Source organism: Phodopus roborovskii, unplaced genomic scaffold (assembly GCF_943737965.1).
Source record: "Phodopus roborovskii unplaced genomic scaffold, PHOROB, whole genome shotgun sequence".
NCBI lineage: Eukaryota > Metazoa > Chordata > Mammalia > Rodentia > Cricetidae > Phodopus > Phodopus roborovskii.
The window spans coordinates 3,253,766-3,279,745 of record NW_026125506.1 but is presented as its reverse complement, the minus strand read 5'-3'; the positions used below and the strand labels follow the sequence as shown (position 1 = coordinate 3,279,745).

Here is a 25,980-nt window from a genome sequence, read left to right as displayed (position 1 = left end):
CGCCGTGCCTCCACCCACCCGCGTGCAAGTCATTCCGCCTGCGACAGTGCACGGCGTCCCCAGGCAGCACTTGCCGCAGCGTGCAAACGGTGCTGGCTCTGAGCCTATCACGCCCACGAAGCCCGCGGGGTTAACCCCTAGGCGGACGCTTCATTCTGCGGGAGACAAGGGTTCCCGGTCGCCCAGGGATCCGGGTTTTGTCCGCACCCGAGGCCCGGTTGCTGGGAAACCAGCACGCGCCGGAGCGGGCCGAGAGTGGCTTTGACCTTCTTAAGATGGCGGCTCGACCCTAACTACTGACACCACGCTCGCACGACTTCCGCTGGTGGCCGCCACTTCCGCCTCGAGGACCCAACAGCTGCCCAGGGTCGTAACGGAACCCGCGCATTGCTAAAGAGTCTTTCTTCCCGGCAGTGGCTTCTTTAAGGACGCTCAGGAATACCCGCGGCGGGTGTCTTACGGCTTTCCCGGCTCCCGACGCCCCCCGTGCCGCTCCGGGCGGTGACGGGGCGGGGTTCGGATCAGGCGCACGCCGCGGACAGCCCGATGTTCGCCGGGCTTGGGCGGGCGACGGAAGACCCGAGAGCCGCAGGCTGCGCAAGATGGCGACCGCGGCCGCATCCTCTGCGTCCGAGCCGGAGGCTGAGCCCCAGGCGGGGCTGGAGGCCGAGGGAGGGGAGGATGGGGCGAAGGCCGCCGGCGCGGACGACGCCAAGGGCCCGGGCTGGGAGCTGCAGCGGGAAGGCGTGAGCGAGAGTGACGGGGACGAGGAGGACGCCATGGCCTCCTCCGCCGAGAGCTCCCCCGGCGAGGACGACTGGGAGTACGACGAGGAGGAGGAGAAAAACCAGCTGGAGATCGAGCGGCTGGAGGAGCAGGTGGGCAGCGGGCTCCTTCCCTTGGGTCCCCAGGCCTGGCCCGCCCCCTCGGAGGTCGCCCTGGCCGTGGCCTTCATCGCCCATCATCACCAGCCACCATCACCATCACCATCACCACCATCACCACCATCATCACCATCACCACCATCACCACCATCACCACCATCACCACCATCACCCATCATCACCATCACCACCATCACCATCACCATCACCACCATCACCCATCATCACCATCACCACCATCACCATCATCACCATCACCACCATCACCCTCACCCCCATCACCACCATCTCCCATCACCAAGCCTCCGAGCTGCGTCCCCGGCTCTGCGTGCCCTGTGTTTTGCTAACGAACCCTTCCTCCCGCTCTCACCGTGGGAAACTGAGGCTCGCTGTTGTTGGCGCTCTTGCCCAGGTGACAAACACTTCACTAGGAGTGTTTCCTGTGTTTAAGCCGAACCCAGGACCGTCGACTCTTTTTTTATACTTTGAATTTGTGTTCCTATGCACGCACTTAACCAGGTGGGTTCCCGAGATAGAGTGCTGCTCATCAGGTTTGGCGGCAGGTGCCTTTACCTTCTGAGCCATCTCTCCGGCCCAGGACTGCCACTCTTAAAACCAAGTGGTGTAATTGTCCGACAGTCGGAGGAAAACTTACTTTACTCTAGGTAATTGTCAGTGCTGGTGTTTGTTACCTAACACAAAGTCTCCTCTCTCTCTCTCTCTCTCTCTCTCTCTCTCTCTCTCTCTCTCTCTCTCGTGTGTTTGTGTGTGTTTGTGTGTGTGTGTGTGTAAGGCAGGGTTTCTCTGTGTAACAGTCTTGGCTGTCTGGGACCTGACTTTGTAAACCAGTCTGGCTTTGAACTCACAGAGACGTGCCTACCTCTGCCTCTCAAGCCCTGGGATCAAAGGTGTACGCCACCATGCCTGACTACTTTTTTTTTTTTTTTTTTTTTAATCCCCCCTTTTGAGTTAGGGTGTCTAAAATAGCCTTGGGTGTCCTGGAACTCACAGAGTTCCTTCTGCCTCTGTCTGTATTAAATGTGTTCGCCATAGCCGGTCTGGAACCCAGGGATGTAGCACACATGGGCGCATACGCTTTGGCCTGGCGAGTGTTGCAGACGCCTGCCCCTTCTCTCTCCCCGGGCCGGGCCCAGGACGCCCTTCAGCCTCTCTCTGTGTGAGTTTAACTCCTTCAGGTTTGGGTGCCTTGCAGTCTAACCTTGCTCATTCTTTCTGAGGGTTTGTATGTTAGTTAATCCCGGTTTACTGTGCAGTCTTTTTTCCTCCCCTTTTGTCCCAACTACATGTTTGACCAGAAGATGCTCGTGGTCATCTCAGGGTTTAGAAGGCTCTGGGTGTATGTCCATCAGGGTTCACTAGGGGGCAGGCTCATATGGTAGGCTGTGTCTTTCTGTTCTTGCTTTGCTAATAAGTCATGACTGGTTGGTTTTATCAGATGCCTTTCTGCATCACTGTGTTCACCTTTATCTGCTAAGTGGAAAATCACACTGATTAGTTTTTCTGCCTCAAAACCGTCTTTCCACTTCGAGAATGGGCTGGGCACGGTATGCATTGTTCCTTTCCTTCCCTGTGCCGGGCAGTGGCAGGATGTGGGTATTCACCCAGGCTTAGCCTTGTACCGGAAGGACAAGGCTGTTTGCAGTTGGTTGGGGCCTGGAGGGAGCTGCATGAGCGCAGGGGCGCAGACGGGCGCGCAGGGGCGCAGGGGCACTGTTGTCTCTCATTCTTTGGGAAACGGACAGAGTGCTGGCGGGTGTGGAGGCTGAGTGAGTGCTGGGTGCTTAGAGCACAGGTGTTGTCTGCAGGTGTTGTCTGTGTACAGCTCGTGGAGGTGGGCGTGGTCCAGGCATCTTTGCCAGCAAACCTCTGATGGTGTCTCTTCTGTCAGCCTTGCTGTGGAATGACACTGTCCTCGCTGGCCGATAGTGTTGAACGCTTTCTGTCCTGTTTGCTGTCCGTATGTCCTCAGGAAAGTGTTTGTCTAGTTTTTTTCTTTCTTAACTTTTTTTTCCTTTTCCTTTTTTGAGATAGGTTTTCTTATGTAGACACAGCTGACCTAGAACTGGCTTTGTCGACCAGGCCGTCCTCAGACTCACAGATTTGCCTGCCTCTGCCTGAGTACCGGGGTTAAAGTCATGCACTATCACAGCTGAGCGGTAATTTTCTCAAAGCAGCCAGGGCTGGCCATGAACTCAGTCTTCCCACGCCTGCCGCTGTGGTGCTGGGGTTGTGCCCGACTCTAGTGGTGCCTGTGTGGATGCCTTCCCCGATCTGATTTATGATTTAGCTCAAGGCTGTGCTGCTTGAGTTAGGCGTCTCCCCTTCCCACCCCCTCGAAACGGCCGTCTCGGGTCAGATGGACTGAATTGTTTCTTCCTTCCCCGACTTAGAGCCCCGAGGGGACGGCTGTGTGCTCACCTGTGTCCCTGTTCCTACATCTTCAGGGCAGGGCCACTAGTGCTGTCCTTAAACTCATCCTTCGTGTGGATGTGTAAGAGTTAAAAACACTTCCAGCTTTGGAAAGCTTCGAGTGTAAAAAACGAGCCTTTATAGACCTGGACAGAAGGCAGGCAGACGGCAGGGCCACACCAAGCGCAGCTCATTGCGGGGTCTCCAGTGACAGCAGAGCAGGGGGCCGGTGGCCAGGGACACCCAGACTGCACCAGCCCTTCTCAGCCTTCTCAAAAGCCAGTCACATGAGCCCGGACAGATGGCTCAGTGGGGAAGAGCGGGGACCAGAGCTTGGTTCCCAGCACACAGGTCAGGTGGCTCACAACCACCTGTAACCAGCTGGGTGGCCTCTTAGGTCACGTACCCCCATAGATGCGCAATTAAAGAAAATATTAAAAATAAAAACAACGAAAGAACTGTGAACTTGGCAGTGTCAGCTAAGACTCAGCCCAGACCTGGCAGTGGTGGCGCACACCCTTAGTCCCAGCACTTCAGAGGCAGAGGCAGGAGGATCCCTGTGAGTTCAAGACCAGTCTGGTCAATATGTAAGTTCCAGGACAGCCAGAGCTACACAGAGAAACCCTGTTGTACTTGTTCAGTAAAGTGGAAGAATCCGCAGGGCACACCTGGCCTGGAGAGTGGCTGTGCCCCCGCTCTGTGGGTGGAGGACACTGGAGACTTCCTAAGGATGGCTCTCTCTGTCCCAGGAGAGAGGGCCAAGGGGCGGGAGCTTCCTGTTAGGATGGGAACACCTCTCACTTCTGGAGAGTGGCTGTGCCTCCGCTCTGTGGGTGGCTCACTCGGTGACCTCTCAGGGTGACACCGGGTCTGTTTGGGGGCAGACGTGTCTGTCGTTGCCAGAGATGACACATGTGAACTCCTCTCTTAGCTGTCCATCAACGGCTATGACTACAACTGTCACGTGGAGCTCATCAGGCTGCTGCGTCAGGAGGGGGAGCTCAGCAAAGTGAGGCTGGCCCGCCAGAAGATGAGCGAGCTCTTCCCCTTGACGGAAGGTAGGGGGCGCTGTGGGGGGGGAGGGAGGGGGCTGCGGGCGCTGTGGGGGGCTGTGGGGGGGAGGGAGGGGCGCTGCGGGGGGCTGTGGGGGGAGGGAGGGCGCTGGCGGGGGGCTGTGGGGGGAGGGAGGGCGCTGTGGGGGGCTGTGGGGGGAGGGAGGGGCGCTGTGGGGGGCTGTGGGGGGGAGGGAGGGGGCGCTGCGGGGGGCTGTGGGGGGGAGGGAGGGCGCTGTGGGGGGGCTGTGGGGGGGAGGGAGGGCGCTGTGGGGGGCTGTGGGGGGAGGGAGGGCGCTGTGGGGGGCTGTGGGGGGGAGGGAGGGCGCTGTGGGGGGCTGTGGGGGGGAGGGAGGGCGCTGCGGGGGGCTGTGGGGGGAGGGAGAGTGGTGGGGGGGCTGTGGGGGGGGCTGCCGGCGTGGAGAGCTGAGACGAAGGAGGTAAAGGGGTAAAGGGAGCCGGCTGCTTCTGTCTTCATCGTCTTAGACTGTGCTGCAGAACGTGGTCTGGGCGTGTAGATTCGCATGTGGAACACTGAGAAACATTTTTAACGTAATTTAACTTCACTGAGGTCTCTTTCCTGTCCCACAAATGTGTACTTAGACTAAGCTCATAGTGCCATGGAATTGTGAATTCAGGTAACATTTACAGTTTTAAATCTCTTTAAAATCTTTATGTGCGTGGGCGCTTTGCCTGCACGTATCATGTGTACCAGGTGGCCAGAAGAGGGGCCCGGACGCCCTGGGACTGGAGCTCTGGACAGTTGTGAGCCACTCACTCTGTGGGTGCTGGGAATCAAACCTGGGTCCTGTGGGAGAGCGCTCAATGCTCTTAAGCACTGAGCCGGCTCTCCAGCCTCTAAACTGAAGTGGTTTTAAATGCGGATGTTTCATTTTGGGACAGTGATTATACATTTTGTTTACTTCCTCGCATTTGCCTCTGGGAAACATACTTGTAGTTGGCGGCTCTGTGGCTGCCTGGGTCTTGCTTCATATTTGCAACCGGCCTTTCAGCCAGATCCCCTGGCCTTGGGCATCTCTTCCCGTCTCCCACTCAGCACAGCTCAGGTGAAGCTGCTGAGAGACCACACTGCACGTGCCTGGCGAGGCTTCCCACTAGCAGACTGAGCAGATTGTGGAAACAGTGGACTCAGTTTCCCCCGTCAGCCAGGGGTAGCAGCAGCTCCTGCCTGGTCCATGCAGGGCAGCATCCATCCCGGGGACAGGCGTGCCGGGAGCCGATGGCTCTAAGTCGTCAGATACAAGTTACCTCTCTTAGTGTCTTACAAGGCTGACATAAAGATTGGGTGGGGGAGTGTGCGGGTGCTTTACCAAGTAGGGAATGGCACGTGACGGCTGGCTTCAGTGGCCCCGTGTCTGGAAGCTCACAGCCTGCCCTGCTTGGGCTCTAAGAACTGGGCCTCTGGGAGCCTGGGGAGCATGTGGAGGCGTGTGCTGAGGGGTGCTGTCATCTCTAGAGCTCTGGCTGCAGTGGCTGCACGATGAGATCAGCATGGCCATGGACGGCCTGGACCGTGAACACGTGTACGAGCTCTTCGAGAGAGCCGTGAAGGACTACATCTGTGAGTGCCCGGGCCCTGGGCTGCTGGTTGTGCCAAATCTTTACTGCCTTAGGCTGCATTGTGAGGTGATGCCAGGAAGTTGGGTTTCCATTTCCTTTGTGATGTCTTAGTGTCCAGTGGAGATTATCTGGACACTAAGACATCACTGTCCTGAAGAACTCAAATCAAGACAGGAAGTGGATGTGTAACAACAGAGTCACTGCTTTTAGCCTGGACACTTGCAAGAGTAGGGCTAGCAAGAAAAACTCTAGGATTGAATTTTTTAGCAAGTGACTCAGATTTATCATTTCAGTCACACACGCACTCACACACACACAGAAACATACACACAGAAACACACACACAGAGTGACACACACACATGCATACACGCACGCGTGCGCGTACACACACACATGCCCACGCGCGCGCACCTGTCTCTGTCTCTGTCTCTGCTGGGGAGCAAACCCAGGGCCTTGCATGGCTCTATGCTCTACCCCTTCTGTTTTAACTTAGCTACACACTGTCATTGCTGTGCAGTCTGTGCAGTCAGAGCTCTGCACTGTGCTTAGTAGGAACACAAGGACACTCTAGAGGGTTGAGCCATGTGGGAACCTGGGGTGCTTGTTGGCGGTGGTCTCTTGCACAAATGAGCATGTTGTGGCGGGGCTTGTGTTTATTTCACTAGGGTGACATTGAGGCACATTAGGAGCTGAAATCACAGCTCGCTTCTCCTTTTTAGGTCCGAACATTTGGCTAGAATATGGCCAGTACTCGGTTGGTGGCATTGGTCAGAAAGGAGGCCTGGAGAAGGTTCGTTCTGTGTTTGAAAGAGCCCTGTCATCCGTTGGCCTGCACATGACGAAAGGCCTGGCCATCTGGGAGGCTTACCGAGAGTTTGAGAGCGTCATCGTGGAAGCTGCTCGGGTGAGTGCCCAGGCCACTGACCCACGCTTGCGGAGTTATCATTTAGATACAAACATCCAAGAGTCTAACAGTTAACCCATCTCTTTGCCAGTCTGTCAGGATGGACAGCAACACACAAGTCAGCTGTTTCTGGCAGAGCGAGGGGTTTCCTCGACTTGGACATAGTTGACTATTTCTTCCCTGACACGTTAAAATACTATTGCTTAGTTGCGTGGTTGTAGGTAAACATGCAAAAACAGCCATGTATGCACGTTTATGTATCTGTTGAGGTGCATGTATATTGTGGGTGTATCTTTGTATCATGTTCACTGTGACCGAAGGGAGGCTTCAGACAGATGCGTAGACAGCTGTCCTCTGTGTGACCTGACCCTCTGTGTTAACGATTGGAGCCTGATGGATCACCTCAGGTCTCGCATCTCTAATCTGGATATCAGAACTCCAGAACGCCTCACCTTCCAAATCTTGTGAGCGCTGACTCCAGCTGGGAAATGTAGCTTGTGAGCCCTTGAGATAGCGCGTCAGGGCTTAGAAAAAGCCTGTGTAAAGTGACCCGGTTGGTGCACAGGCATTCACCCCTGCTGAGACTGGGCTCCTGCATGCGAGGCTAGGCATCTCATTTGTTTATGCAGCTATTCTAAAATCTGGAAAGATACGATAAGTGAAACCTTTCTGGGCCAGGCTCACGCTGTGTGAGTCGAGTGGCCTCAGTGGCTTCCTAGTCTCCTCCTCAGTCTGTAGAGGGTCAGTGACAGTGAGCCCAGAATGAAGCCAGAGCCTGTGCTCTGCAGTGTCTGTCCCCTCTGTTCTGACAGCCCAGGCTGGCTCCGCACCACAGTGTCCCTCCTGGAGTCACTGCATCTGCCCCCTGCCAGCCTTCCCTCCGCGACAGCAGCAGGTCCCCACGGCTGTGGCCCTTAATTAAGTGCTTTGCTTTGTGATACTTAGGCTCTGTACCTTGCAGCTATTTGGATTTTTTCTTTGTGAAAAAGGTTTTTATTTAAAATTTTTTGTTGCATTTTATTATGTGTATGTGTGGTATATGTGTGCCACAGCTCGTGTGGTGACCACAGGACAACCTGTGGGAGCTCTCCTACCTTGTCCACCTAGGGATTGAACTCAGGTTGTCAGGCTTGGTGGCAAGCACCCTGTGCCCGCTGAGCCATCTCACTGGCCCCGGGTCCTGTGTGTTCCTCTTGCCACAGCCCCTAGAGGCCCCTGGAGGCAGCAGTGTAGATGACATCTCCTGTGTAAGACATCCCAGACTTGTCTTTCAGTTCGGAATGTTTTTCTGAAGTAGAAGGAACCAACCCTTGTCCTTTACTACGATTTGCTTCTTTAGCCCATAGCCGCCTTCCTTTCTTCCCCTTCTGACCGGGAACAAACCTTTGATTCACAGCAGGAGAAAGTTCACAGCCTCTTCCGGCGACAGCTGGCAATCCCACTCTACGGTAAGAAGCCAGCCCTCTGCGCTCTGCTGGTGCCACCCTTCCCCGGTGCCCTGCAGGGCACGCACGACAGCCGCTCCCCTGACTGCAAGAGTCTGTCAGGAGCTGTCCGAGCTAAGGCTTAGGAGGGGCAAAGGCAGGGAGACCCTGTTTCCCGGCGCTCCGCGGCATGTCTTCCTACTTCTAAGACAGTTGGAAGAGGGGACACGGACACAGCGCCCGTCTCCTGTCCCGCTGCTGGTCTGTCTGCATGCCAGGGCCTTTGTGTCACCTGCGCAGTGATTGGCTGAGGAGCTGGTTCTAGGCATTCACGGTTCAGTTTCTGCTGTGGCCATTTTATGTGCCATTTTGGCAGGGCTTCGGCAGTGGGGGTGGGGGCGCTTGTCCTGTGTGGGGTTGGCACTGTCCTGTCCCGCAGCAGGCCTTGCTCAGAGCCTTGGGGTAGCTGCTGAGCCCCTTGGTCCCCTCCCACTTGGTGGCCCCTGGGGCTGCACTGAGTGAGGGTCACAGTAGAGCACAGCCGGGGAGGTGGGCGGGCCTGCAGGGCCTTGCTGTGCTTGCTCAGTGCCTGCTCGTGGGTTCAGCGATGGAGAGGTCTGTAGGGTTGTCTGGCCTGTTGGTTTGTGATGTCCTGAGGCCAAGTGTGGGCTCCACAGAGCTGGGAATCTGAGCGGTGAGAACTGTTGTGGCCGCAGATACGGGATGGGCTGATCCCATCTCTCCGCAGATATGGAGGCCACCTTGGCAGAGTATGAAGAATGGTCAGAAGACCCCATCCCAGAGTCGGTACTTCAGAGCTATCAGAAGGCCCTGGAACAGCTGGAGAAATACAAGCCCTACGAGGAGGCGCTGGTGAGTGCCCCCTCCCCCCGGGACACGGCACAGTCTGTGTCACCGCGCAGGGTGTGGAGTCAACGTCATGTACCCACCGCCCAGGTTAAGAGCTAGAGCATTGCGGTGCCCTTCTCCGGTTGCCTCTTTGTCCCTGTCCCTCGAGGTCATCACTGATGACTTTTATGATAATTCCTCCCCCTTTTGATGGCTCACTCCTGTGAATATCGCTTGACCCTGCTTGTGGAACTTGGCATGGTGATTTAGGCCGCGTTTCTTCTCCCATGCGTGCGTGCGTGCGTGCGTGCGTGCGTGCGTGCGTGCGTGTCATGTCCCCAGGTGCCTGCACCCCTGCCAGCAGTGACCAGTCTTGACTTTGACATACAGAATTTAGCTCACTCCACAAGCTAGGGTTGGACGTTTGTGTTTTCCTTGATTGCTCATAACAGAGCCTTGGCTCATGTGCATTGGCCGCTGGGGTTTTCCGCTTTGTGAAGACTTCAGCTTTAGAAGCTGAAAAGCTTCTTTGTTTGTTTGTTTGTTTTGACACAGTGTTTCTCTGTGTGGCTTTGGAGGCTGTCCTGGAACTTGCTCTGTTCAAACTCATAGAGATCCACCTGCCTCTGCCTCCCGAGTGCTGAGATTAAAGGCGTGAGCCACCAACATCTGGCTAGAACTTGTATAGAACTTGTAACGTTTTTGTTTTTCTTAGTGTTTCTTGGGAGACCTGGCTTTTGGTCCTTTCCATGGTGTCTTTTTGCTTCTGAGTTACTGTCTTTGTTGGTGCCGATTCCATCTTGGAGCTGTACTCTGTGTTTTCAGTCTGTTTCCATCCTGTGGCAGCAGGCAGTGATGATCTGAGTCTGTGGAGAGAGAGGCACTTGGGGCCCAACTATGACAGCTGTGTCCCTTGCTGCGGTACAGGGTGACACCGTGACTGAGTTTGCTGCTGCTTGTCCTGTCGTAGTAGTGACAGTTGAACACTCTTCACTGAGCCCGCTCTCCCAGGGATCTTGGCTTTCTTCAGCTGTTGGCATGTCCGTCATGTCCGTCAGACCTGCGCTCAGCTTGTGAGCTCTGTTAGACGTCTGATTGCTGTTGCACAGATCTGTGGCTCGGTTTGAGGGCGTTCCCATCTCCTGCCATGTGACCCGCAGGTCTCCTCTGAGGCTGGGACAGCCCTGGGGATGCACTCACTGCTGCGGAAGCTTTAGACAGAGCGGTTTCTTTTCAAAGACTTTATTTCCTAGTTATTTCTCGACGAATAAGAATGCAATTGATATTTCACATCTTTTTTTTTTTTTTTTTTTTTTTTTTTAAATCTACCACGTTTGCTCACATAGGAGTTTTGGTCTTCGGCTATTTTGTGTTAACTGTAGGTGACAGTTCTCACACTTTATTGTGCTCTCACTTTCTTGAATTATCTTGCTTTTTGGTTTGACCCTCGAGACGCGATTGTTTACAGTTCCTCAGACAGCCGCTGTTACCAACATTGTGAGCAGGGTACCACAGTCTCTGCGGGCTGCTTTCCTTGTACCGTGTTCCCTTTTAATCTGGCTCTGCATCTGGAACCCTGTAGCCGGCGGTTGGATGTGTGCCGTCTGTCTCAGCACCCGGGATTCACTGGCGGCAAATGTTCTCCATTTTGTGTCCGACAGACCGTCTTTCTTTTCCCTCTGACAGCCGTTTCCTCAGGCGGTAGCATTGCGCTGATACGATGCTCTTGGCAACAGAGCTCATCTCTGTCTCTGTTGTCACAGATGGCTCTGCTGTCTGGGACTTTAATCCCTCATTGGTTTGAGTTGATCCTGTGATCCCATTGCCGTAGGCGGGGCTGGCTGCCCTGCCTGTCTTCTTTGAGCATCCCCGTCTTGTTCAGCATCTCTCTGAGCACAGTGAGGAAGACTGAAAGTCAGGCTGTGCCAGCCCTGCCTCTTGTGAGCTCTGAGTCTGTAAATGCTGAGACTCCTGTGCCTTAGTCCCCTGGGTAAGGGGGGACAGGACTGAGACCTGCCTCTTTGTTACAAATGTTTTGGGGGTCAGATTGCTACAGTCAGCGGAGGCTTGACCCTGAGTGGGCTTTGTGCCTTCGTTAGCTCCATCCATGCCAGGCCGGCTACTGGAGCGGCTCGTGTCCCCTCAGTGGTGCGATGGCTAACCCATGGGAAACCCGTCTCCAAAGCACACTGATGCCGTGTGCAGAAGCCATGCCCCCCCTTCATCTGTGAACGATGTGTGTGCACTGTGTTCACAAAGCTGTCTGTGCCCTGTGGCTGTCAGCAAAGGCTGCCCAAGAGAAGACAGGCTGAAAGGGTTAAGAGGGTTGTGTCGTGTGTCGGGTTGGCAACACTCAGCCTGGCGCCCTCTGTCTTTGGCCTGTGCCTGTGTTGCCAGTGTGAGCCCTCACTGCTCCACAATGGAAGGATGTGAGCAGCGGTTATCAGCAGGGTGCTGTTCTGTCGTGCGTGGTCTAGAGCGCTTGTGGAAAAGAGTTTGGACCCTGGTGGCAGGGCCAGGCGTGCGGAGGCTGCCGGTGCCCACGGGTCACAGATCTGTCCTGTTGTGGGCAGCTCTGAGGAAGAAGACGGCAGCGCTCATCGGGGTTAGCTGCTCTTGCCAACGCTGAATTACTTGAAGGTGATTTCGGAGAGTGTCAGGCACCCAGATTAACAAGTGTTATTTCCCTCACTGCAGTTGCAAGCAGAGGCCCCAAGGCTGGCGGAATACCAAGCATACATCGATTTTGAGATGAAAATTGGGGATCCCGCTCGTATTCAGTTGATCTTCGAGCGCGCCCTGGTGGAGAACTGCCTGGTCCCAGACTTGTGGATCCGCTACAGTCGGTACCTAGTAAGATATGTGCCCCAGTTCCGTGCCTGCCAAGCTCGAGCCTTCTTAAGCAGGGGTGTCTGGGGGCGTGGTGCCCCACCCGCTCCCCCCCCCCTTTGCTTTGATGGCCTGGGTGGCCGGCTCCGTCGTCTCTTTAAGTTTTGCCTCTGGGCTTTTTACCTTTCTTTACTCTGCATACCTTCCTTTCCTTCTTACTCAGTGGCTGGCTGGGCGCTGGGCCCTGCCTGGCCCCCTCTCCTCTTCTCAGACCCCCTTACTCTTCAAGCCTAGATTTCTCTTACGTATTCTCTGTGCTTGCCACCCTGCCTGTTTCTCTCTCTCCTCTCGCTAGTGACCATTCAGCTCTACTAGACCAGTCAGGTGTTTTACACAGGCAGAGCAACACAGCTTCACATTGTTAAATAAATGCAACATGAAAGAATGCAACACAACTGTGCATCATTGAACAAATGTTCCACAGCATAAAGGACAGTAACACACCTTAAACTATATTCTACAACCCGGCCTCCTGAGTGCCGAGATGACAGGGCATAGCTTGTGCATTCCCAGCTTCACACGAGATTTCAAAGGCATCTCTTCCATCAGTTGGCCGTTCCAGGATGTCTCACTGATGCTCATTAGTCACTTTCTCATCCATGACCCAGTACTTGACAGAGGCGGCGTGAGGGCCGAGGCTGAGGGGGTGCACCCTTTGATGGTGTGGTGTGGTGATGGTGGTGTGGGGGTGGTGATGATGGTGTGGGGGTGGTGTGGGCTGTGGTGATGATGGTGTGGGGGTGGTGATGGTGGTGTGGGCTGTGGTGATGATGGTGTGGGGTGGTGATTGATGTGGGGGGTGGTGATGGTGGTGTGGGCTGTGGTGATGATGGTGTGGGGTGGTGATTGATGATGTGGGGGGTGGTGATGGTGGTGTGGGCTGTGGTGATGATGGTGTGGGGTGGTGATTGATGTGGGGGGTGGTGATGGTGGTGTGGGCTGTGGTGATGATGGTGTGGGGTGGTGATTGATGATGTGGGGGGTGGTGATGGTGGTGTGGGCTGTGGTGATGATGGTGTGGGCTGTGGTGATGGTGGTGTGGGCTGTGGTGATTGATGGTGGTGTGGGCTGTGGTGATGATGGTGTGGGGGTGGTGATGGTGGTGTGGGCTGTGGTGATGATGGTGTGGGGGTGGTGATGGTGTGGCCTGTGGTGATGGTGGTGTGGGCTGTGGTGATGGTGGTGTGGGGGTGATGATGGTGTGGGGGTGATGGTGGTGTGGGGGTGATGGTGGTGTGGGGGTGGTGATTGATGGTGGTGTGGGCTGTGGTGATTATGGTGTGGGCTATGGTGATGTGCTTCTGGCAATGGCATATGCTGGTTGCGTGGTTTCAGTGAGGGATTGGAGGGGGGTACAGTATGGGTGTGGCGTCGGGTTATAACCCTTTGGCCCTCGCCTCTCTCCCTGACCCATTTGCTCAGGTCGTGCCTGCCTCCCCAAAGTGTCACAGCCTCCCAAAGCAGTGCCAGCAGCTGGTACCAAGTGTTGGCATACGAGCCTGTGGGGGAGTTTACATTGAGTCTCTAGCACTGAGGATGTCTTACAGTTCTGTCCTCTCACTCTGGGATTCTTTGTCACAGGATCGGCAGCTGAAAGTAAAGGATTTGGTTTTATCTGTGCACAGCCGTGCTGTGAGGAATTGCCCTTGGACAGTTGCCCTGTGGACTCGGTACCTCTTGGCCATGGAGAGACATGGAGTGGATCATCAAATGATTTCTGGTGTGAAAGTTTGTGTGGAAGAATTTCTTATTTTCTGGAATATTCTTCCTATGCAGTTCACTGTGGAGCCTAGGCTTGCTGGGGTGACAGGCATGAGCCACCAAGCTTGGCAGCTCTAGCCTTTTGTCCCAAGTGAGGAACAGAGCTGTGGCAGGCTTGAACCAGTGCCCCAGGGCCTGCCTTGCAGTGGCAGAGGCTGTGTGGCTCCTTAGCGCCTTGGCCTCTAGCACTCACTGAATTTCTTAGGGAGCGGGACCCTCGCTGTGGAAGACCAGGCCCTCCCCGAGCGTAGGGCTGGAGGGGTGTCCTGTGCACACACTGGGTCTATGCTTTTCTTCTTTGGTGTGTGATGCTAGGGTAGACATCTACAGCTTGTGCGTTTATAACTGCATAATTTATAAGTGCATAAACCACATACTTACGGGTTTGATGGCTTTATTTCCTTTTGAATTTTCTCGTGAAAGTTGTGTTTGTCTATTACAGCAACCTTCGAGAATGCTCTGAGTGCTGGCTTCATCCAGGCCACTGACTACGTGGAGATTTGGCAGGTTTATCTAGACTACCTGAGGAGAAGGGTTGACTTCAGACAAGGTAGAATGTGGGCCTCCTTGGAACTGGACTCTGTCATCATGTCCCCTGTGCGTGCGTGCGTGCGTCCTCACAAGGGCATGTGTGGAGGCCAGAGCGGAGCCTTTGGTTCTGTGTCTCAGGGTCACGCACTGATGTTTGAGACAGGGTGTCTCACGGGTTGACCCTGAGCTTAAGCCTGGCTGGCTTGTCAGTGAGCACCAGGGACCCAGCAGTGGGGCGTGTCACCTCACTGGCTTTTTCTGGGGTGCTGGGGATCATGTCCTCATGCTTTATGATTGTGCCACCCCCCCCCCCCCAATCCCCAGCTGCTGCTAGTTTTCTGAGTACGTCTTTGGAGATACGTCCCTGTTCTTTAGCACATTGAGACTGGGGAAGGGTTGGTGCGTGGCCTGCTGCTAGAAGGTCTCTTCTGGAGACTGGCGTCCCCGTTGGAGTCACACTGTTGGGAAGAGTGACAGGCCTTGTGTTGGTGCTGGCTCCCGGCAGCCACGGCAGCCCCTCACTTTCTCTATCTGACCTGTCGTGAGCCCTGTTTAGTTTCTTTTCTGTTACCGTGAGAAATGCTCTGGCAGACATCCAGGGAGAAGGCACAGGCCAGCAAGTTGGGGAGTCAGGGCTGAGGAGCTTAGAGCAGCCGCCACAGGACTTGGACGGTGAGCAGGACAGAGCAGGTGCTGCCTGTGCCCTGTCCATCTGGGCGGGCCTTCCTCAGTGAATGTAGCCGAGGTTACCCATCACAGGCAGGCCCGGGGCCCATCTCCCTGTCCCCCCCAATTCTAGGTTCTGTGGAGCTGATCCCGACCACCACAAGCTCCGACTCTTTTTTCCAACAAGACTGCCATGCTCCTAGATCTCCATCCCCAGGGCCCCTGCTCACACTGCGATGGACTTACACTGTGCCCCATGCCACCTGCCTGTCCCTGCTGGGCAGCGTCTGTGTTTATCACCGCCACCACATCTTCCTGTCATTTACTACAGTGAGAGGAAGTGTGACTGAGGTTCCTGTGCCCACAGTGGGTCTCCATGGTTGTGGTGTGAGACTGTAAAATGGTGGCTGTGGTGACTTCATGAGTTCCTCTACCTTTTCCAACAGACTCTAGCAAGGAGCTGGAAGAGTTGCGGTCCATGTTCACACGTGCTCTGGAGTATCTGCAGCAGGAGGTGGAGGAGCGTAAGTGCCCAGCCTGCAGCCTGCAGCCTGCTCCCTGCCGCCTGCTCCCTGCCGCCTGCTCCCTGCTCCCTGCTCCTGCCGCCTGCTCCCTGCAGCCTGCTCCCTGCAGCCTGCTCCCTGCTCCCTGCCGCCTGCTCCCTGCCGCCTGCTCCCTGCAGCCTGCTCCCTGCAGCCTGCTCCCTGCCGCCTGCTCCCTGCAGCCTGCTCCCTGCCGCCTGCTCCCTGCCGCCTGCTCCCTGCTCCCGCCGCCTGCTCCCTGCCGCCTGCTCCCTGCTCCCTGCCGCCTGCTCCCTGCTCCCTGCCACCTGCTCCTGCCGCCTGCTCCCTGCAGCCTGCTCCCTGCTCCCTGCTCCCTGCCGCCTGCTCCCGCCGCCTGCTCCCTGCAGCCTGCTCCTGCTCCCTGCAGCCTGCTCCCTGCCGCCTGCTCCCTGCCCCCTGAAGCCTGCTCCCTGCCGCCTGCTCCCTGCCCCCTGAAGCCTGCTCCCTGCAGCCTGCTCCCTGCCGCCTGCTCCCTGCTCCCTGCCGCCTGCTCCCTGCAGCCTGCTCCCTGCCGCCTGCTCCCTGCTCCCGCCGCCTGCTCCCGCCGCCTGCTCCCTGCCGCCTGCTCCCTGCAGCCTGCTCCCTGCCGCCTGCTCCCTGCTCCCTGCCGCCTGCTCCCTGCAGCCTGCTCCCTGCCGCCTGCTCCCTGCTCCCTGCAGCCTGCTCCCTGCCGCCTGCTCCCTGCTCCCTGCAGCCTGCTCCCTGCCGCCTGCTCCCTGCTCCCGCCGCCTGCTCCCTGCTCCCTGCTCCCTGCAGCCTGCTCCCTGCTCCCTGCTCCCTGCTCCCTGCCGCCTGCTCCCTGCTCCCTGCAGCCTGCTCCCTGCTCCCTGCCGCCTGCTCCCTGCCGCCTGCTCCCTGCAGCCTGCTCCCTGCCGCCTGCCCAGTTGCCTCGCTGGCTCTTGCTCGCCCACACTCTCCCTGTGGGGGGAGGGAAGGGAGGTTGTTTGCTTCATGCCTATCCTAACTGTTCTGTTCCATTCTGGAAGGGTTCAGTGAGAGCGGAGATCCAAGCTGCGTGATCATGCAGAGCTGGGCTCGGGTGGAGGTGAGCGTCTTCACGGCCTGTGGTGCCCTCTGAGGGCCTGTCACACCCTCCTGAAGCCTTTGGTTGAGTGCATTCACGAATTGGGGGCAGAATCTGAGAGGATGGTTTATGAAGAGGCAGTGCCTGGACGCTGGCTGTGGACCCAACCCTTCCTGCTGCTTGAGGGTGTACTGAGTGCGTGCCGTGAGTGTTGTGCTGAAGGCGTTAGCCTTGTCCAGAAGATGGATGCAGTTCCTGAGCCAGGGACACTAAACAGGTAGAATTACAAAACTCAGTAAGATTCAGTCCTGTTCCCTGACAGGAATGGGTCAGCGAAACTCACCTTGTTGGGTAATTCTGTATGAAATTCTTGTTGAATTCTAAAGGATGGGAAGCATGCTCTGCACTTAGGTGGTGTTACTAGTTCACATCACGGGACTTTGTAGTGGTCGAGCTAGCGTTTGCTGCTGGATCAGTGTCCTCAATAATGCCCTCCAAGTAAACATTTGCAGTTAAGCTCTGCCTCACGTTTGCAAGACCTCTCTAAGGAACCTTAGTCTCTGCTTTGACACCAGGGCATGTCTGAGCTGCAGGCTCTGTTCAGGCCTCTGCTCTGTGCAGACCTGTGAGGCTCACTGCTGCAGAGAGGCAGGCAACCAGGCTTCAGGCCTGTTGGAGTTTGGGACACAGTCATGGGCAGGGCAGAGTGTTTGTGGCACCTGTGTGGGTGTTGTGTTGTGTGATGGGGTTCTGTGTGGGTGTTGTGTTGTGTGGTGGGGTTCTGTGTGGGTGTTGTGTTGTGATGGGGTTCTGTGTGGGTGTTGTGTTGTGTGATGGGGTTCTGTGTGGGTGTTGTGTTGTGGTAGGGTTCTGTGTGGGTGTTGTGTTGTGTGATGGGGTTCTGTGTGGGTGTTGTGTTGTGGTAGGGTTCTGTGTGGGTGTTGTGTTGTAGGGTTCTGTGGGTGTTGTGTTGTGATGGGGTTCTGTGTGGGTGTTGTGTTGTGATGGGGTTGTGTGGGTGTTGTGTTGTGATGGGGTTCTGTGTGGGTGTTGTGTTGTGTGATGGGGTTCTGTGTGGGTGTTATGTTGTGTGATGGGGTTCTGTGTGGGTGTTATGTTGTGTGATGGGGTTCTGTGTGGGTGTTGTGTTGTGATGGGGTTCTGTGTGGGTGTTGTGTTGTGTGATGGGGTTCTGTGTGGGTGTTATGTTGTGTGATGGGGTTCTGTGTGGGTGTTGTGTTGTGTGATGGGGTTCTGTGTGGGTGTTGTGTTGTGTGATGGGGTTCTGTGTGGGTGTTGTGTTGTGTGATGGGGTTCTGTGTGGGTGTTGTGTTGTGTGATGGGGTTCTGTGTGGGTGTTGTGTTGTGATGGGGTTCTGTGTGGGTGTTGTGTTGTGATGGGGTTCTGTGTGGGTGTTATGTTGTGTGATGGGGTTCTGTGTGGGTGTTGTGTTGTGTGATGGGGTTCTGTGTGGGTGTTGTGTTGTGTGATGGGGTTCTGTGTGGGTGCTGTGACAGGGCTCAGGCCGGGTTCTGGCTGACCTTGCTGATGTCTTTTAGGCTCGTCTGTGCAATAACATGCAGAAAGCTCGAGAACTCTGGGACAGTATCATGACCAGAGGAAATGCCAAGTATGCCAACATGTGGCTGGAGTATTACAACTTGGAAAGGTGAGTGACCCAGGGCAGGTGACATCTGTACCCAAGGTGACTTGAGCCTGCTTCTTGGGATGGGTATCCTCTGCCTCTTCCTTTAGCAGGATCTGTGTTTGCCAAGTCTTGAGAATCAGTGTTTTATATGGGGGTGGGCTCCTATAGCCACGGAGTCCTTCTAAGCTGTTTGCTTTTTGTTTTTGGTTTTGAACATGCCAGCTTGGACTCTAGAAATAGAAAGGAGAAGCATCAGATTAGCAGGGAGTCGCTGTCCAGACTTAGTGTTACCCATGGGTTAGGGTGGGCTCCTTGGTGGTGTGTTGGTGGTGTGTGTGTCTAAGCTGTGACTATTGTAGATTGAATTCACTAAACTCTACCCACTGGGAAGACGCAAACATGGCCTTGTCTGTCCTCCTTCCCTTGGCCTTGACTCACCTACTCAGCCTCCCCAAGTGCCTGCCAAGATGGCAGGCATGAGCTGCCACGGCTCTGAGGGTTTTGGGTATGCACATACATACATACATGCATACATACATTTGCTCTGAGGGTTTTGAGTATGCACACACATGCATTCATGCCAGTGTGATTAGCATATCTGTACCTGTTAGGATAAAAGCTGACTCAGCGTGGAGTTACACCATCTGTGTCTGAGTGTGCAGAGCCCTCTGATGGACTGTAGGAGCTGGGCAGGGTGCATTCAGTTGGTGCATGGTTCCCTCCCGTGTGCATGGTCTGAGGTGCATCCCTGGTGCACCTGCCCGGCAGGGGAAGCGTGTGCAGAGGGGGTCTCCTGAAAGCTCTGTCTCCGGGCTCTTCTGTCCCAGCAGCAGCCTGCCACGTTGTGTGCTGTGGGCCTTCGTGGCAGCCATTTGTTCTCTGCTCTAGGGCACATGGTGACACCCAGCACTGCCGGAAGGCTCTGCACCGAGCTGTCCAGTGCACGAGTGACTACCCTGAACATGTCTGCGAAGTGCTGCTCACCATGGAGAGGACAGAAGGTGGGACCCTGCCTCTGCTTCTGCTCTGTAAGGACAGGTTGGCTGCCTGTCTGTGGGAGTGAGTCCTCTTGGGGCAGTCTGCAGTCACAGGAGGGGGCTCAGGTGCACCTGTGGCTGTCCTTACCACAGCCACCAGGGACTCCTAACAGATGTCCCCAGGCCGGATGCGAACTGCAGCTCTGGTAGGGCGGGGCACTCGATAGGCGGGCTCAGCATGTTCTTTATGTGGAATTTAAGATTCTTGGTGTTGGTCCTAGCCATAACAATAGAACTTGGGGAGACTGGGTTTCTCCATGGGCATCTGTCTGGATTAGAGTGTGAACCTGAAGCCTGCAGATGACACCCAGGACAGAGATGGTGGCACAGAGGAGCAGCTCCCTGAGCTCCTGAGTTTCACGTGTTCTCTGTTGTGGAGTGTTTCTTTGCCACTGAGAGCCTGTAAAGCCAGCTTTTTGTTTGCTTTTAAGTCTGTCTTTGGAAGGAGGAAGGACGCGTAGCAAGCCAGAAGGATTATTAGACTTACAGCCTGGCACCTGATGACATGCATTGTCTTAAAGCAATAGCTACTTCAGTTCTTGTGACAGGAACTGTCTGTTCTGGAGCGGTGGGGGCAGGGAACACTGCCTCGGCCCGGAAGTGAGGGCTCAGAGCTCTGCTCCTCTTTCTGCCCAGGGACCTTAGAAGACTGGGATGTGGCTGTTCAGAAAACTGAAACTCGCCTGGCTCGCGTGAATGAGCAGAGGATGAAGGTGACTGTGACTGCACTGTCCCCCCTCCCCCTTGTTGGCTGTGGGTGTTCTGTCTACATGAATGTCTGTGTACGATGTGTGTGTGGGCAGTGCCCACGGTGGCCAGGAGAGGGTGTCAGATCACTTGATACTGGAGTGTCTGTTGTGAGCAGCCGTGTGGGTGCTGGGGACCTGGGTCCTCTGGAAGAGCCACTGTTGCTCGTAACCACTGGGCCATCTCATAAGACACTAACTAAAAACCATTTGGGTTAGTATTTATACTTATCCCTCGCCATCTTATAGATTCACTAAAAAGTTTCAAATGGCCTTTAATCCTAGCATTGGGGAGGCAGAGGCAGGTGGATTTGTGAGTCAAGGCCAGGCTCCAAAGCTACAGAGAAACCCTGTCTTCAAAAATGTCCAAGTTAACAAGAATGGACTGCACTGGATAAATAGAAGGGTCTCAGAGGGCTTGAGGAGCCTCATGCTTGGAAGCGGTTGGCACCTGATGGCTACGGGGAGGAGCCTTGGTTCGCTTCTAGGGCCCAGCCTGGGATCGATCGCCACAGTCCCTCCACTGGATGCCCTTGTGGACATACCAGTGCTGCCAGTTAGACTTGGTCAATGGTTTAATGGAAGGAACGAATGAAGTTTGATGGAGATGTGGCGGCCAACATCCGAGATGAATCGGGAGACGGGGGATCAAAATGTGTTGTCTATATGGATGCCATTCTGGAAGAATCATTTTTTTAAGGGAACCACAATAGGCCTGTGGGAGGAACGTGAGCGTTCCTGACTTGCCTTTGCCTGTGAGGGATTTTCTAAGTTGAGTGTGGGTGTCTGGGCTCTGCAATGAAGAGAGGCTGTGATCTGAGCGTGGCGTGCGGGCATTCCTTCTTTCCCTTGTCTGGGTGGCCCTGGCTGCTTCCTTTCCTGCCCTGGCCTCCACCACAGTAGACCTGCACACAGCCTGCAGCTGTGAGCTCAGATAAACCCTCTCTCCCCTGAGTGGCCTTTGTCAGCCCGTTCTGTCCCAGCACAGAGATGAGGTAGGGCAGGGCCCTGCCTTCAGGAATGGGCTTCCTCTTTGCGGCTGTGTAGTGGCCGAGGCTGTTGAAAGTCGAGTCTCTCACTGTGTTCATATGATCTCGTGTTGCATGAAGAGTCGTGTGTCCCCATGTCTTCACTAGCATGGCAGGCGCCTGGGAATGAACATGCTGCCCTCTTTCTAGGCTGCGGAGAAGGAAGCCGCTCTAGTGCAGCAGGAAGAAGAGAGGGCTGAACAGCGGAAGAAGGTGCGGGCCGAGAAGAAAGCCCTGAAAAAGAGGAGGAAGGCCCGCGGTGCAGACAAACGCAAGGCGGGCGAGGAGGGTGACAGCGAGTGGGCCGAGGACGAGGAAGGTACTGGCACCGTAGCCGAGGCCTGCACATGGGGTCCATTGCACGTGGTGTCCTTAGCTGTCCCCAGAGTGAGCACACACTGATGTCACTGCTGTGCTCTCCCGTCTCAGTGAGGGTTCATACGGTCATCCGCGGCTGTCACCGTCTCCATGTCTCAGTAGACTGGTGAAGTCACAGTTAAGTTGGAATTCTGTGTAGCTGCCCTGTGACGTGAGGTGTGGTAGGAGTTGCCCAGGCCTGGCCCATGTCTGCTGGTGGGATGCAGAAGCACTCTGGCCTGTGATAAAAGAGCGGTTGCTTGCTTGCTTTTTGAGACAGGGTTTTTTCATTGACATACATAGCCAGTGCCTTTGCTGGAGGAGAAATTGGCCCCGCATTGTGGCCGTGGTGGCTGCACCTCTTACGTACACAGCGCAGATCGATTGTGTGGGGATGTCTCGATGCAGAAGGAACTCATAAAACGTTAACTGCCTCTGCTTCTCTTTTGAATGCGTGCAGAGCAGCCTTCCAAACGCAGAAGGGTGGAGAACAGTCTGGCCTCTGGGGTGGCTTCGGCCATGCAGGAAGAGACGGAACTCCCCCGGAAATGTGTAACGATAGCCGTTGCTCCTCCTTCGGAGCAGAAGGAGAAGGCAGCCTCCCTCAAGCTGGACATGCCCAAGGTGGCTCACGATAGCAGTAAAGACAGGGTCACTGTCTTTGTCAGCAACTTGCCCTACAGCATGGCTGAGCCGGAGGTGAAGCTCAAGCCACTCTTTGAGGCCTGCGGGGAGGTGGTCCAGGTCAGGCCGGTCTTCAGCAACCGTGGGGGCTTCCGAGGCTACTGCTACGTGGAGTTTACAGAGGAGAAGGCAGCGCAGCAGGCTTTGGAGCTGGACAGGAAGAATGTGGAAGGCAGGCCGATGTTCGTTTCCCCTTGTGTGGATAAGAGCAAAAACCCTGATTTTAAGGTACGTTTTGGACAAAGGATGCCTTTAAGGTGGGCTGCCAGACGGGTGGTGCTCAGTGCCTGCGGCCCACACAGCACCATGCGCTGCCAGTTGCAAGGCTTGTTGAGGCGCCCGTGTGCCAGGGTTTCGGGCTCGGCCACTGTGAGCCCCCTCTTGGTTTGGTGATGGGTATAGTTAGCTTGTGGAAAGACGGCTACTTACCCTTGGGTTCTCGAGCGCATGGCAAGAGGGACTTCCCCTGGGCTCAGTGCATGGCTGTCATTCTGGCCATTTTACAGGGGTGGGGTGCCCAGTGGTTTTGTTGCTTAAGTCTCTGAGCGCAGTGGCTCAGGGTGAGTTCCTGGACCCATATGCTGGGCTGGGCTGTCCTGAACCGTGGGCTTTGCCTCTCTTCAGGTGTTCAGATACAGCACCGCCCTGGAGAAACACAAGCTCTTCATCTCAGGCCTGCCCTTCTCCTGCACCAAAGAGGAGCTTGAGGACATTTGTAAGGCTCATGGCACCGTGAAGGACCTCAGGCTGGTTACCAACAGGGCTGGCAAGCCGAAGGTCAGTGGGGCACAGGCAGGCTTCCTGTCTCTTGCTGAGGAGTGGCCCTGTGAGGTCTTTTGGTGACACATTTGGGTTCATGTGTCACACCCTGATCCACCCACTTTGGAGAGTTGGAAAGTGTTGTGGAAGGGAGATGCCAAAGGACAGGGACCGTCTGTGGTCTGCTCTGTGTCTCTCCAACCTGTTCCTGGGCTCACCCTGTTTTTCATGGGCCAAGCTCAGAGAGGCCTTTTGAGCTGCCTGTTAGTGACAGCCACCTGGAGTAAATCTGTAGCCAGGCTGGTGACATTCAGGAGGTCACTGTTGATGGCTGCCTGCCTACCACGGCTGCTGTCCTGAAGGAAGCCAGGTCCTTGCTATCTGACCCGGCTGTGGGTTTTGCCTTTCAGGGCCTGGCCTATGTGGAGTATGAGAGCGAGTCCCAGGCATCACAGGCAGTGATGAAGATGGATGGCATGACCATCAAAGAGAATGTCATTAAAGTGGCAATCAGCAACCCCCCTCAGCGGAAGGTTCCAGAGAAGCCAGAAGTGAGGGCAGCCCTGGGGGCCCCTTTCCTGCCTCGGCAGATGTATGGCGCGTAAGTGTCCATGCGGTTCTGTGCAGGTCTGTCCCTGCCGGTGCTGGGGGTGGGGCAGCCATGTCTGCAGATCAGTGAGTTGGGTCAGAAAAGCCAGGACCTGCTACTCTTCCTCTTCCTGGTCCCCGGCGTCACTGGGCGAGATGTGCATAGCAAGCGTCTAAAGGGAAGTGGCCCTGGGGGCACGGTGGTCTTTGCTGGTCACACCTTTTCTTGGTGTCACCGGGGATGGTGGCACCCAGGGCCTTGTGAATGCCATGGTGAGGTCTGGGGAAGAAAGGGTTTATTTGGGTCACCCCCTACAGTTAGACCGTTATCAGGGAGCCAATACAGGACCCTGGAGGCAGAGACCATGCAGGAGTACAGAAAGCTTACCGGCTTCCTCCCCATGCTCTGTGCAGCTTGCTTCTTTTAAAAAAATTTTTTTTTGTTATTTACATTTATTTTATGTGTTCCGAGTATCTTGCCTGCTTGTATGTCTTTGCAATACATGTGTGCAGTGCTTGCAGAGGCCAGAAGAGGGCATCAGATCTCTGGAACTGGTGGAGTTAGAAATGGTTGTGGGCTGCCTTAGGGTGCTGGGAATTGAGCCTGGGTGATTTGTGAGATGTGCTTTTAACCCCTGAGCCATCTCTCCAGCCCCTCACCCTGCCTGCCTGCTTTCTTTCACTTTTACTAGTGATGTATTTTTTTTATTTTTATGTGTGGGTATTTTACCTGCATAAACGTCTCTTCTCCATGTATGTGCAGTACCTGTAGAGCCCAGAAGAGAGCGCTAGAACTGGAATTACAGGTGGTTGCAAGCCACTGCACAGGTGCCGGGAATCCAGCCCCAGTCCTGGAAGATCACTCTTACCTGTCCTAGTCCGCTTTCTTACATAACCAGGGCACCTACGGCCTGGGGACGGCATCACCCCAGTGAATGGGCCCTCCCACACTAATCATTACTGCATATAGGCCAGTCTGATGGAGGCCTACTCTCAATCAGTGGTCCCTCTTCCTGATGATTCTAGCATGTGTCAAGTTGACAAAAAACTAGCCAGCTAGTGTTTAGCTTTGACGGAATTTTGAGACAGGGCCGTAGCCTCCTGCAGAGCTGGGGCCACAGGTACCACCGCATGTGTGTGTGTGGTCTTTGTCACTGACCCATGCTCAGGGCGGAACTGGGGCCACGTGTGTGGCCGTCTGCAGGGCGGCTGTCACGCCCATAGGCTGGGCTGTCCTGCTCACCTGGTAGAAGGAGCTGGTAATGCCAGGCTCCTTGCGGTCTGTGATGGCGGCCACTGTTGTCATCTGTGACTTGGCATAGGGCTGCTCCTTGTCAGGGCTGTAGAGAAGGCAGCTTGTTTCAAGTGTTCTTGCTTCTGGCCGCGATCAGCGGAGGGTGTCTCGTGGTTCCCGTGCGCTCTTTTCCTGGTGTGAGGTTGGAGCTCACACTCAATGCACGCCTGGCCAGTCCTAGTCCTTACTGTTGTTCATCTTCTGAGTTGGCCTGATAATCCCAGCTGAGTCTGCTTCCAAAGGGTCGCTGTGTTTGCTCTTTGTAGGCGCGGGAAGGGAAGGACCCAGCTCTCTCTTCTTCCTCGGGCTCTGCAATGCCACAGTGCTCCTCAGGCCGAGAATGGCCCTGCTGTGGGGCCGGCTGTCACCACCTCCGCGGCCACCGAGGCTCCCAAGATGTCCAATGCTGATTTTGCGAAGTTGCTTCTGAGAAAGTGAAGAGGGCTCCTGGAGATGGGAAACGCCTTACTTACTCCTCCATGCTGGCCGGGCAGGCCACTGCGGGCCCTGGAGACAGAAGGGCTGGGCACTCACCTGTCTCCCACAGATTGTCCTCTGATGTAGACAGGAAGGAAACGCCTCCATTGAGCATGGCGGTGAGGAGTGTTCCCTCATATTGAGGGTGGAGGCCGATTGCTTTCAGGCCGTCCCAAGGTACTTCAGTGTCCTAACAAGCAGGGACTTGGCTTTTGGGGCCCAGTTGTCCTGATACTTTCACCACCTCTGGCCCTTTTTCTACGAACCCCCCACCCCCACCCTCCCCAGCCCTGCACGGCACGTGCCCATTGTTCCGGAAGAGAAACCGGAAGATGCTTGTCACTCATCAGAATGGCCTATTTAGTGAGTGCGGGTGGGGCATCGCAGAGAACACATTCGATGGGCTTTTGTGCTAAGAGGCCGTGAGTTTTTCTATTATGTATTTGTAATTGACACCTCAACTGTTTTATGTTCCCTAAAGCGAATGTCTGTGACATTTGTTTATATAGGAATGTGTGTGCCACCCGCTGTGGACCATTTTCTTTGCCCGCTGACTGGAGACCTATGTCCTCTGTCCAAACCCTTGTGTCTAAATGCCATGTCGAGCGTAGTGAATCCCCACTTAGCTTTGTTTATTAAAGTTCTCTTACCGAAGCCTTGCCCACTGAGTTTGTGTGGCTTCCCTGATGGTCTCACGGAAACCGCCTGGTTCTCGTCCTGCAGGCCAATACTCAGGTGTGACTTCTGAGATCTGTTCTCAGAACAAGATACACAGAGGCAGCTCAGAACTCCCTCCCCGAA

The 25,980-nt window shown here is 55.4% G+C and overlaps 2 protein-coding genes across 2 annotated transcripts in view; both read left to right on the top strand.

The window, feature by feature from the left end:
• The window catches only part of Sgsm1 (small G protein signaling modulator 1), a 641,040-nt gene that overhangs the window by 151,304 nt on the left and 463,756 nt on the right, over positions 1–25,980 (top strand). The window lies entirely within an intron of this gene.
• Positions 448–25,833, top strand: Sart3 (spliceosome associated factor 3, U4/U6 recycling protein). Its single transcript, XM_051176441.1, has 19 exons — positions 448–878; positions 4,246–4,372; positions 5,844–5,948; positions 6,669–6,853; positions 8,250–8,301; positions 9,026–9,150; positions 11,824–11,979; positions 13,597–13,735; positions 14,219–14,326; positions 15,420–15,497; positions 16,523–16,581; positions 18,121–18,230; positions 19,098–19,210; positions 19,883–19,959; positions 21,171–21,339; positions 21,838–22,289; positions 22,686–22,838; positions 23,231–23,421; positions 24,969–25,833. Exons 1-19 carry the CDS (start codon positions 603–605, stop codon positions 25,138–25,140), a joined length of 2,847 nt encoding a protein of 948 aa, XP_051032398.1. The 5' UTR covers positions 448–602; the 3' UTR covers positions 25,141–25,833.

Bases quoted from the DNA above. Each gene is read 5' to 3' on its own strand.
- Sart3 (XM_051176441.1), top strand. From the start codon at position 603: ATGGCGACCGCGGCCGCATCCTCTGCGTCCGAGCCGGAGGCTGAGCCC. The intron at 15,498-16,522 runs GTAAGTGCCCAG...CCATTCTGGAAG, and splicing joins GCAGCAGGAGGTGGAGGAGC to GGTTCAGTGAGAGCGGAGAT. The intron at 21,340-21,837 runs GTACTGGCACCG...GAATGCGTGCAG, and splicing joins GTGGGCCGAGGACGAGGAAG to AGCAGCCTTCCAAACGCAGA.